At 37.1% G+C, this 11,351-nt stretch overlaps 1 protein-coding gene across 1 annotated transcript in view; it reads right to left on the reverse strand.

Moving 5' to 3' along the window:
- The window catches only part of Il23r (interleukin 23 receptor), a 73,007-nt gene that overhangs the window by 41,055 nt on the left and 20,601 nt on the right, over positions 1–11,351 (reverse strand). The window contains exon 6 of the mRNA XM_021191222.1: positions 5,413–5,558. Within this exon, the coding sequence (XP_021046881.1) occupies positions 5,413–5,558 (146 nt within the window). The remainder of the gene's footprint in view (positions 1–5,412; positions 5,559–11,351) is intronic.

Below are 11,351 nucleotides of genomic sequence, written 5' to 3' on the forward strand. Positions count from 1 at the left end.
AATCCGCCTGCCTCTGCCTCCCAAGTACTGGGATTAAAGGCGTGCGCCACCACGCCTGGCATAATGATACATTTTAAAAGACTATTCATTTTTATTTTACCTAAAATAATAATAAATTTATAAATGTCATATTTTATATTGTTTTGTATACCTCATAAACACTAATAAAAAGTAAATGGTTTTTCTAACAGAAAGCATTTCAAGATATCTGTTATAAAAACTTAAATCTTTAACAAGTTATTTAAATTTGGTTAAGACAACAAAAACTAGTAATTTCCTTTATCTGTGTCTATAACTGTTGGGTATCTAATGTACCGTGTGTTTTCTGTGTTCTACATACAACCTTTTAAACTTTCACTTAAAATTAACACGTTAAAAATTGTTTTCTAAATTTTCTAATAATGATGTTAAGATATGTTGTATAAGGTTGCTTAAAAAAAGAAATATGTCACCTCTCAGCTTTATATTCAGGCCCACAACTCTAGCTGCTTTCCTGGAGACCACACTGGCACCTGGAACCCCAGACAGGAGCCTAGCATAACTTACATCATCAGAGAGATTCCACCCAGCAACTGATGGAAACAGATGCAGAGACCCACAGCCAAACAGTAGGCCAATCTTGGGACATCATCCAGAACCGAGGAAGGAAGGATTGTAGGAACCAGATGGGTCAAGTATACTACAAGAAAACCTACAGAATCAACTAACCTAGGCCCACAGAGACTGAATTGTCAATCAGGGAGTGTGCATGGGGCTGGCCTATGCCCTTTGAACATATATGTAACGGTTGTGTAGCTTGGTCTTCGTATGACAGTGGGAGCTGGGGCTGTCTCTGACTCTATTGCCTGCCTTTGGTACCCCTTCCTCCTTTTGGGCTGCCTCCTCTAGCCTCTTAATTATTTAAGGTTAATTCCATACACTGAGATAAATTAAATTTAATACTTTAATACTTCCCCAAGAAGGAAGATGAACCTAGGTTTACAGCAACTTGATATGCCAAGGCTGCTTGATATCCATGGGAAGCCTCCCCTTTTCTGAAGAGAAACAGAGGAGGGGATGAGAGTTGGGGGGAGGGGTGGAAAGGGAAGGACTGGGGGGAGAGGAGAGGGGGAAACTTCACTTGTGATGTAAAGTAAATTAATAATTAACTAATTGATTAATTCATTAAAACATGTATCTAAGTTAAAATAATATAAAGGTTATAAATTATTTAAGGTTAATTCCATACACTGAAATAAATTAAATTTAATACTTGATGTTTTGAAGCAATGTTTTCTTAAGTATTGGTTTGGTTTTAATATCCTTTTTACTAAATATACATTTAAAACTTATGATTAAATTTTAATTAAATTATATTTTTAATATTTTCTCATTGGACAAAGCTTTTCCTTTTTAGATAATCAGTCATTGCTTTAACTATAAATATTTCTCTTTAGAGTCTGATGCCTACTTAGACTATTTATACTGTGTTAATGAACAAATATTTAAATCTATTTTAAAGATTTGATCTACTAGAGAAAACACATAGCATTGTAAAGTACTCAACTATGATAACTAAAATTCAAAATTAGTTACAGAGTCTGTCTCAGAGGATAAAAGACCAGATGATTTTACCAACTTAAACCACAAAAAAGACATCACACCAAAGACTCCATTGTACTTTAAAAAATCAGGACTGTATCTGTGTAATTGTAACTCACTTCTAGGAGAATGTGAACATTCTCATTCATGTAGACTTCAAAAATGCTGGGTACCAATCTCCAAGGCTAATGACAAACAAGTCCTCCAAGTTACTAACATTTTCTCACCTTTTATGTTTATTATTTTTTTTGTAATTAGATTTAAAAATTTTGTTTATGACATCTAATACTTTATCTGATTTCTAAATGATAAAATAATGCTAATCTTGGTTTTAATGAAGTTAAAATATTATTTCCTTTTATTTGATCATGCCTTTTTGTACGACTGATGTTTTACTCTAAATTCTTATGTAAATCAAAACTAATATTTAAAAGATTAATTGTTTTTATTCTTTGCAATTTGAATAAAACAGCAGCAACAACAAAAAAATTCCCCTAATTTTCAATTTAAAAATTTAACTCCATTAACTTTCACTAGAGATACACAAATATTTGGGTAACTCTTTTTATCCAAGTTATACAATACACATCCATTTCTAATAATAACAACACTGAACCATAAACACTGATGTTTTTTGGTTTAATTACTATCCAAAATGCCCTATTGGACAATTAGCCAAAATTTAAAATTTAATTAAGTAATAGTCATAATTTGCAAATAAAAAGGGGACAATGCCATACTTACTCTTTAAGTCCTATTTCCAACCATTTAAGTGTAAGTAAGATAGTTCATAGGCACAAATACAGAGGGAATTATATAGCCAGTCTTGTCAAAAAATATATTTTGGTCACTTTTAAAATGTTTCATCTGTAATCTTTTTTCATTACACCAGACTGTGCTCCTGATAACTTTAGGTATAGGATCCTATGCCACAGGTAGTTGACATGTCAGATACTGAGAGGAACATGATCATGATCAGATGGCTTTTTATGTCATCTAGGAGTTTCTTTCTTAATGTCCTTTGCCAACTATTCCTCTGTCCTGAAAATGCTGCCCTGCCCACTACTCACCCTCAGCTGGGTCAGATCCTAGTAATAGCCTTCTTAACTGTGAGGGACCTGATAGTATGTAATAAATAATATATACTACCAAGTTCCCAAATTGTGGTGTTTGGCTAACGGGAAACTGTGAACGGAAACTGAAAAGAAGCCATGCCATGCTTGACTGACTGATGGATTGGAACTGCAGTACGCTGGAGAGGTTGGAATGTTGCAGGTCCAGAAGCTAATTTATCTTGGGTTAGTTCTAGTTGGAACAGCCAGCCCTTGCCCATCTCTGTGTCAGAACTAACATCTGTGACTAACAGATAAAAGAAAAACAAAAACAAAAAGAAAAACCAGAACAAACTATCACCGCCAACAACCAAACTTCTTGGAAATCTGTTAACTTAACAAACCACGAGCTTCCACCAACCCAAGAGCTAAGAAAACATCTCAGGCATATAGAAAAGCTTCACCACAATATCTTTTAAACTTGCTTTGATTTATGACTTCCTTTTTCCCCCAAACTATAAAACTTCATGAAACTGTCTCCACATTGGAATATGGAATTTGGGGTAACCGAAATCGGTTTTCTTGGGCTGTTGTTACCTAAAATGGCTTCAGAATAAATGATCCGTTATTTCCTTTCAGATGAAAGCTGTATTTGTGTGTGTGTGTGTGTGTGCGCGTGTGCGTGTGCGTGTGTGTGTGTGTGTGTGTGTGTGTGTGTTTACACTTTTGGGCCTTTAGTCTGAGTTCCCAAATGGGTGGCTTTCTGAATACTGTGCATTTTTAACATCTGATAGAGATTGTTTTGAAAAGAGAGATTAAGGCCAAGAAGACGGCGCAGCAGGTAAGGGTGCATGTGTATCACTAGGTCTGATGACTTCTGGCCTACATATAAAGGAGAGAGTAGATTCCTGTGCTTGTCCTCTTTCTTGGATGTGTGTTCTCTAGAGCATGCACTCTGCTCTCCAATAAGTAAATGTACTGGGCTTATTTATTTATTTTTTTGGAAAGGTAGGCATGCTAGTATAAATGTGTAATGTCCATGTTTGAGAACCAGAGACAGAAAGGGTTAAAAGTGCCAGGCTAGTCTAGGCTGCACAGTAATACTTAAAAAAAATTTAACGCCACTATCTACCCTCCAATCCCACAGGTACTAGGTGGGGCCAGAGAACGAATATTTCAACCAGAGCACAGAAAACCTGTTCCAAGTCATTGATAGTGTGGTTCTAACTTACAGACATCCCTGTAGTCTTCAATTATCTGGCTTATATGGAAGTTTATTATATTTTAAAATAGTAAAATGACATTTTCAACTGTATTCAAACTGGAAACATTTCCTAGGTCAGACTTATACCAATTAATGTGCTTATTGCTTACAGTTATTGCCCTGTGATGTGATTTTATTTATCAGCCTCAACATATAGAGGCTGCTTTTGCTAAAAAGCACTGACTCCTGATTAGGGCCTACAAGGTAACTAGAAGCAGGAGAAAACTCACTCCTCCCTTTCATTGCACTTTCATTGCCCATTTGTCTCCTGCAGTTTGGATGAAGGCACAGAGACAAGTCGTTGTCCTTGTTTCCTCTCTGGTAACACTGGACTTTAGAAACAGCAAGGCTACCCAGAACCAGTCTGTCACCCATAGAAGGGAGGGACCAGTGAAGGGCAGGGCACAGCTGGGAGCAGAGGCAATCTCCTAAGGGGTACATCTTAATAAGTCCATTGTGAGACCACCTTGGAGGAAAAGAGCTCAGATGGTAATTAGTGAGTTCACACCTAGACAAGGACTGGAAAAGCATGCATGGCTCCTCAGGACTCTGAAGATAGACTTGCGGGTCATGGAATAATGCTTTTCTTGTTTGTTTTAGTTTGGTTTTGGTTTTCCCTTTTCTGGTCACACTCAATGGGCTTCTCCTCTGTTTTTCACACACCCACATGCCCACTTTCACTTGCCTCTTTAGTTAGTATGTTAGAGACAAGTGACCAAGTTTAGCTTGTTGGGGCGACCAGGGCCCCGGGCTTGTACCCTAAAAGCTTTGATTGCAAACCAAACTGTTCGCAACCAAACGGATTGAAAACTGTGCTTCTCCTAAGATACTTGATAATTTATTCTTGGTATTTAAGTACAGTTAGTTTGTTCAGAGATTCACTTTTATCTCAGTTTAAAGCTTATGCTAGAAATAAATCTTAGAGTTTATACACTATTTAAGGGTTTGCTTTTAATTATGTCTATGTTTGTCTGTGTATATATGGATATGTGTTCAGGTGACTGTGGAGGCCAAAAGAGGATTGTATGCTACCCAACATGCATGTTGGGACCAAATTATGGTCTTCCTCAAGAGTAACTTGGTCTTTAATAACTGAGGCACTGCTTCAGCTCCTGAATTATATACATTTTCACTTTAAAAACTGATCTCTTTCTCTAACCCTATCTGAGAGAATCATTCCCACCCACCACCCTGTCAAATTTCAGCATAGAATGCTTGAGTTTTATATTTATGAATGTTGATGTAAATTTCACCCTAAGAGACAATCATAAGAAACTAAAATTGATCCCATTTAGTTGCAAATTCAGCCTACTTAGCAATTTACAGAAGGCAGAAGATAATTTCAGAAAGAACCTACAGAAGCATACAGTAATCATTGAAACTAGAGTGGCTCAAATATTGTTATCAGTTAAGTGTGTGAGAAGCAGATCCTGCTTAAGTCCAGCCTGAATACCGCTGACTGGCTTTTCTGTAAATCATTCGTATACGCTAAGGAATAATGAAAACTTAGCTTACACTCCACGTTTGGTTTGTTGTTGCTTTGTATCTCATCTCACAGAATACTTTCTCAATCATAGTCTTGCTTTTCCAGTAAATTATGGTCTTGGGTACAGTAGCGTTTGTAGTCTCAGCCCTGGAAATGATGGATGCAGAAGGTATCACTAGAAAAAGAAACAAAATGCCAGCGGTTAAAAAACTTCCTCAGGGCGAAATTGAGACCTTTTCATTAACATATAGAACTATCAAAACTCAAAGTATGATAGCCCATCTAAGTAACAGCTGATGAACCTTGTCTTTTTTCTGATGAATTATGTACAAGAGAAGTGCTTCTTGTAGGTCTAGTGAAACTTGAGCCTCTGGCCTCATTACTTGGAGTATAAGAAAAAGATTAAGGAGATGTATTTTCTTTCATGGCTTGGATTTTAAATGTTCCCAATGGCCCATATATTAAAGGCTTAGTATCCAGCTTGGCACCACAGGAAGATGGTGGGAGCTTTAAGATGCATGGTCTAATAGGAAGTCTTAGGTCATAACAGGCATGTGATTTAAAAGGGCATATTTGGAACTCTGGCCCCTCCTCTCTCTTTCTGTTTGTTAGTAATTATAAAATGAGCAGCCTCTTCCACCATGTGTGCTTTCCTGCCATGGGCCCAAAGCAATGGGACCAACCAACAATGGGCTGTTAGTACCACAATGTTAAGTTAATTTGAATCCTTCCTCTTACAAGTTGAATATCTTAGGTGTTTTGTCACAGTTACAGTGATACTGCATCAGTGTCTGCTTCAGATAATCTCACTTGATAAGCTGTTAAATATACCTTTTTACAGTAATATTTTTTCTATTGTATAATAAGGAAATATACATCTGGATAATAATAAAATAAGGATATTACATCTGCTGCTAACTTATTTTGTTTTCCATTGCAACAAATAAATCCCCTGAGAGTATGCAAATTGTTGTGTGTCCTGATGGGTCACCATGCAAAGGTTGAACTAATTACCTTTGCCTATGGGGTTTAATAAAAAAGGTGTTATCAACCCAAACATGGCTTGACAGCTGATAGATATATATTACACAATCATTTTTTTTTGTGGGACATTAATGGTCATTGTTTTATGAGAAATATTTACATTAATAAACTATAAAAATACTTGTAAATTTATCTGCACACAGTATATCACTGATACTTTTCATTTCTTCTATATGTGCAATGGAAAGGTGAAAATATTAGTCTTTCTTAGATACATTATCAACTCAAAAGCCTGCATCTAGGCACCAGGGACTGTTGCTACAACTTAATATCCTTTAAGAATTTATTCATTTTTAACTTCACAGAATACACTTCGGGAAGCTATTGTTTTACTAGTAATTATCTAAAATTAGATACACAGGTACATAATTTATAGAGAACTATAAAAGTAAAGATATACTTTATGCAGTATAGTCTTATACAGGACTAAATAGCATAAATATCAATGCAAATTTAGTTTCATTCCAGAGCTCACCGTAGGTGATTTATATCACTTATATTACAAATTTGTTGGCCATTTGTTAGTATAAGGTTTGTTTTAATAATAATCAGTTTCTAAATTTTTCTGGAGTAAAGAAAGTAGACTTTCAGGGCTCTAAGACCACTTAAAACCATCTTAAGTACTATTGAGGCTATAAGTTATATTCTTCTTTCTGTTTCCCACTTGAGTTTGGCTTGGTCATTCACAATAGCACCGTTAAGCATTCTGAGCCCTGTAACTTGAACCCTGATTATCAAAATCAAAATATAATAACTGTGTTTCCATCTTAATAAAAAAATAAGTAAATAAAGATGGGAGTGAGGATAAAAAAGAAAAGAAATTCATGGTCATGTGTATGATAACAGACAGGTCACAACATACTCTGCCAGAACCTTAATGTCCCACAAAAAATGATTGTGCAATATATATCTATCAGCTGTCTAGACATGTTTGGGTTGATAACACCTTTTTTAATTAAACCCCATAGGCAAAGGTAATTAGTTCAAAATGATTTGCATGGTCATCCTCATTTTGCATTTGCAACTTCTTGCCTCATTGTCTTTTAACTTACATATGGCTTATAATGGCATATATGTTCACATTGCACTGCTAAACCTGAACATACCAACCCATTCTTGAAGTGTCCCTTAGCTTATTGTTTAGATTATCAGGCGCTTTTGCAGAAACAATTATCCTTGGAAGCAAACGTATGCTTAGGTTTTTGTGAAATGCAGATGGTACCTGCGATGATTCGGATGAGATGCCCCCCTAAGTACTGGGCTCTGGTTGGTTGCTCTTTAGAGAAGATTGGGGATGAGGACATGGAGGAAGTGTGTTACTGAGGAAGGCTTCGAGGTTTCCAAAGACTTTTGTCTTTTCAGTTTCAACTTATCTCTTGCTGCTGTCTATTTGTAGATCAAAATGTAAGCTCTCAGCTGCTATTCCTGCTGCCTGCCCCATGCCCTTATTCTGCTATCATAGACTCTAAGAGTCTGGGGCCATAAGTCCAATAAAACTCTTTCTATTCGAAGTTGTCTGGGTCATGATGCCTTACTACAGCAATAAAGGAGTAACATACAGTATGTTGGTACCATGTATGATTGTTTTCAAAATTAAATATGATGTGTGCTAAGTTTCTAGAATATAGCACATATTTAATAAATGGAGGTGATGATATTGAGATGATAATTAAAATTACAGTAAAACTGTTACTAATTATAGTTTTGTTCCTAAGAAGGAACCCTGTTGAAATGACACTTCCCAATGTAGGTGCTAGGGATTGAACTTCCATCCTCTGTGTGAACCCTATGCACTCTCAATCACTGAGTCATCTCTCCAGCCCCTAAAGGAACATAGTTAAGAAAAGATTATATTTACTGTATCTTACCTCAAAATGTAAATTTACAAAATATTGTATATTTTGTATACATTGTATATATTGGTTATATACTTGGAAGAGTCATGTAGTTCCAAACAATATGTAGTAATATAAAGTTATTGTTCAACATCATAGTCACCTATGTGTTTCAAAATCCAATAATGAGAGGACAGGATAGATTGATTGTCAGAAAATTCCATTATTTGAGCTAATTGTCATTAATTGAGAATTTATAATATTAGCTATGATAGGAAGCATTAGTGATTCCCCCCAAGGGTACTCAGGTTGAATCCTAAGAGATTTCTTCACAACCCTTTTCTTATTAGTTACCAGGAAAGTTATCAAACACGCTGTAATACACTTTTATTTTTTTCTAAAAGAGGCTAAGGAATAAAGGATTGAATCAAAGATATTGAAATAAGATACTTCTTCCTGTAATCTTAAATTTTGTAACGTTCCAATCCTCAGGTTCTTTCTGTACAAATTATAACCTTTTACAAAATGGAATTAGCATGAAGATTAAATAAAAGACTATGTATAATATCGGACTCTCAGGAAGCTTACAACTAGTGCTGGAGGGCTATGTGCTGAAACCTGGCCAGCAGAAAACTTCTAGATTGCAGAGAAGAAACTTTGCATCAGAACCCCACAGTATTCAGTGATGCGGAAACAGGAACAGAGTCTGAAGGAGAACACAGCTTCCAAACCTCATGCCCCAATTCAAGAAATACAGCCTAAGGTCTAGACCAGATTTCCCAAGTAAACTTTTGGGGAGTCACACAAAGGTGTACCTGGGACCTAATCCATGCCTAGGACTGTAGCAGAATCTGCAAGCTTGGGAAGGAATGCTGTAAAAGTCTCTCTAGCAAGCAGGAGAGACCACATTCAGACTCTACTTTCTGTCCAGATAGCATCATGATTGAGACAGTTTATAGAAGAAAGCTTATTGGGGATTATGGTTCCAGAGGGCGAGTCTGTAATGTTAGGAAGACACAGCATCAGGTGGTCAGAACAGTAAGCTGAGAGATCACATCTTCAACCACAAACTTGAGGAAGAGAGAGCAAACTGGATGTGGGATGGAACTACAAATTCTCAAAGCCTGCACAAAGTGATATACTTCCTCCAGCAAGGCTGTGTCACTGCCCCAAATAGCATAACTGACTGGGGACCAAGTATTCAAATACTTGAGCCTATGGGGGAGATTTCTCACCCAAACCATTACATTCTTTTCATATGTTCTTCCTTTTTTTTTTTTTTTAAGTATCTAGAAAGTCTCTCTCCCTTGAATGTTTTTCTTTCATTTTTCTTTTCTTCTTTCCTTTTACAATTCCCTTTGATAGGCTTTTCTAAAGATTACAAGGTTGGTTATTGCAGTGTCTCTATGTATTGGTCTCTTGAGACCTGGGACTCCTCTTTAGGTAACCTGGTTCTCTCTGGTAGAATGTGTTTTCCTCTTTCTTTCATTTTGCCCTTAGTAAGAACTGCCTCCGACAGGAGAGATGGCACTGACTGCTCTTCCAGAGCTCCTGAGTTCTAATCCCAGCAACCACATGGTGGCTCACCACCAGAACACAGCTACAGTGTGTGTGTGTGTGTGTGTGTGTGTGTGTGTGTGTGTGTGTGTGTACTTTTTTTTTCCCCAGAGCTGAGGACTGAACCCGGGGCCTTGCGCTTGCTAGGCAAGCACTCTACCACTGAGCTAAATCCCCAACCCCAAGTCCTCTCTTATCTCTACTATTCACCTCTTCTATTTACTTCCCCCCTTGATGCTTTTCTCTGTCAGAATACTGATTACTAGACTCACTCTGCTTTTTTCTTTCCAGACATTCACGAAGTAATTAATTCTGTAATGCATACCCTACTATCAATGTTCCTGTATTTTTTTTTTAAGATTTATTTATTTATTATACGTTAGTACACTGTAGCTGTCTTCAGACACTCCAGAAGAGGGCGTCAGATCTTGTTAAGGATGGTTGTGAGCCACCATGTAGTTGCTGGGATTTGTAAGAGCAGTCGGGTGCTCTTACCTGCTGAGCCATCTCACCAGCCCCCTGTATTTCTTAAAATGATTGAGGTTTAAGGGTTGATTTCTTTTGTTATTTAACTATTACTCTATGTTTACAGAAGACTTACACTGTGATAGTGATTGTTATTGCAAATAGTATTTTACTCTCAAAAGAGCACCTGAAGACTGAGGCTGGTTCTTTGAATACTAACAGAGGAAATGGCGATACCTTACTGCTGTATGCACTTTTGAACACTGCAAACATTTCCATTAAAAAACAAAGATGACAAAAGGTCCAAATAATTGCTTACACCAGGTGCTCAAGTCCCAAGATATAAAGAAACATGAAGAACAATACACCATGACTTCTACAAAAATTATAAATCCCACAATAATCACCTCTAATGAATTCTCAGATAAGTAGCTTAATGAATCCCCATGGAGCCCTGAAAACACATCAAGCCAAACTTCAAAGTAATAGATGGAAAACAATAATTAAATTTGTTTGATCACAAGAAATCCCCTTTCTCAAAGTCTGGCATTTAGACAAAAGCCAGGATTCCCTGGGGACTTGAGAAAATAGTCCTCTATCTGCTAAGGGCACCATTCTCCTTATCTCTGGCTCTGTCATTAACAAATGCCTGTGGTGCCTATTAGCACATCAAGGTCTATGCTAGCTTCTAGCCTCTTCAATTTCCACTCACAAGTACCTGCTAAACTCCTCAAAGCCCTCCACCCCAGCTCATAGGCTCCCCTCCTCCCAGGTACCTGTCCCCTTAAAGCCCTGGAAATCATCATCATTTTTTCCCTCCCCCCCACCCTTGCTTCTCTCTGCTTTCCCTAAAGACAGACAGTCTTGGTGGTTTGGGATAAACGTTTCCCTTTTCACCCATGGGGTGGCGATTTTGCTGTCTTTACTGCACTAATTTTAGTCAAAGATCAGGGCAGAAATTAAAGGAATAGAAACAAGAAAAGCAGTAGTAATAAATTAAAGGAATGTCTTATTGTATGAGAGAGAGAGAGAGAGAGAGAGAGAGAGAGAGAGAGAGAGAGAGAGAG

Source organism: Mus pahari, chromosome 2 (genome assembly GCF_900095145.1).
Source record: "Mus pahari chromosome 2, PAHARI_EIJ_v1.1, whole genome shotgun sequence".
Classification (NCBI taxonomy): Eukaryota; Metazoa; Chordata; class Mammalia; order Rodentia; family Muridae; genus Mus; species Mus pahari.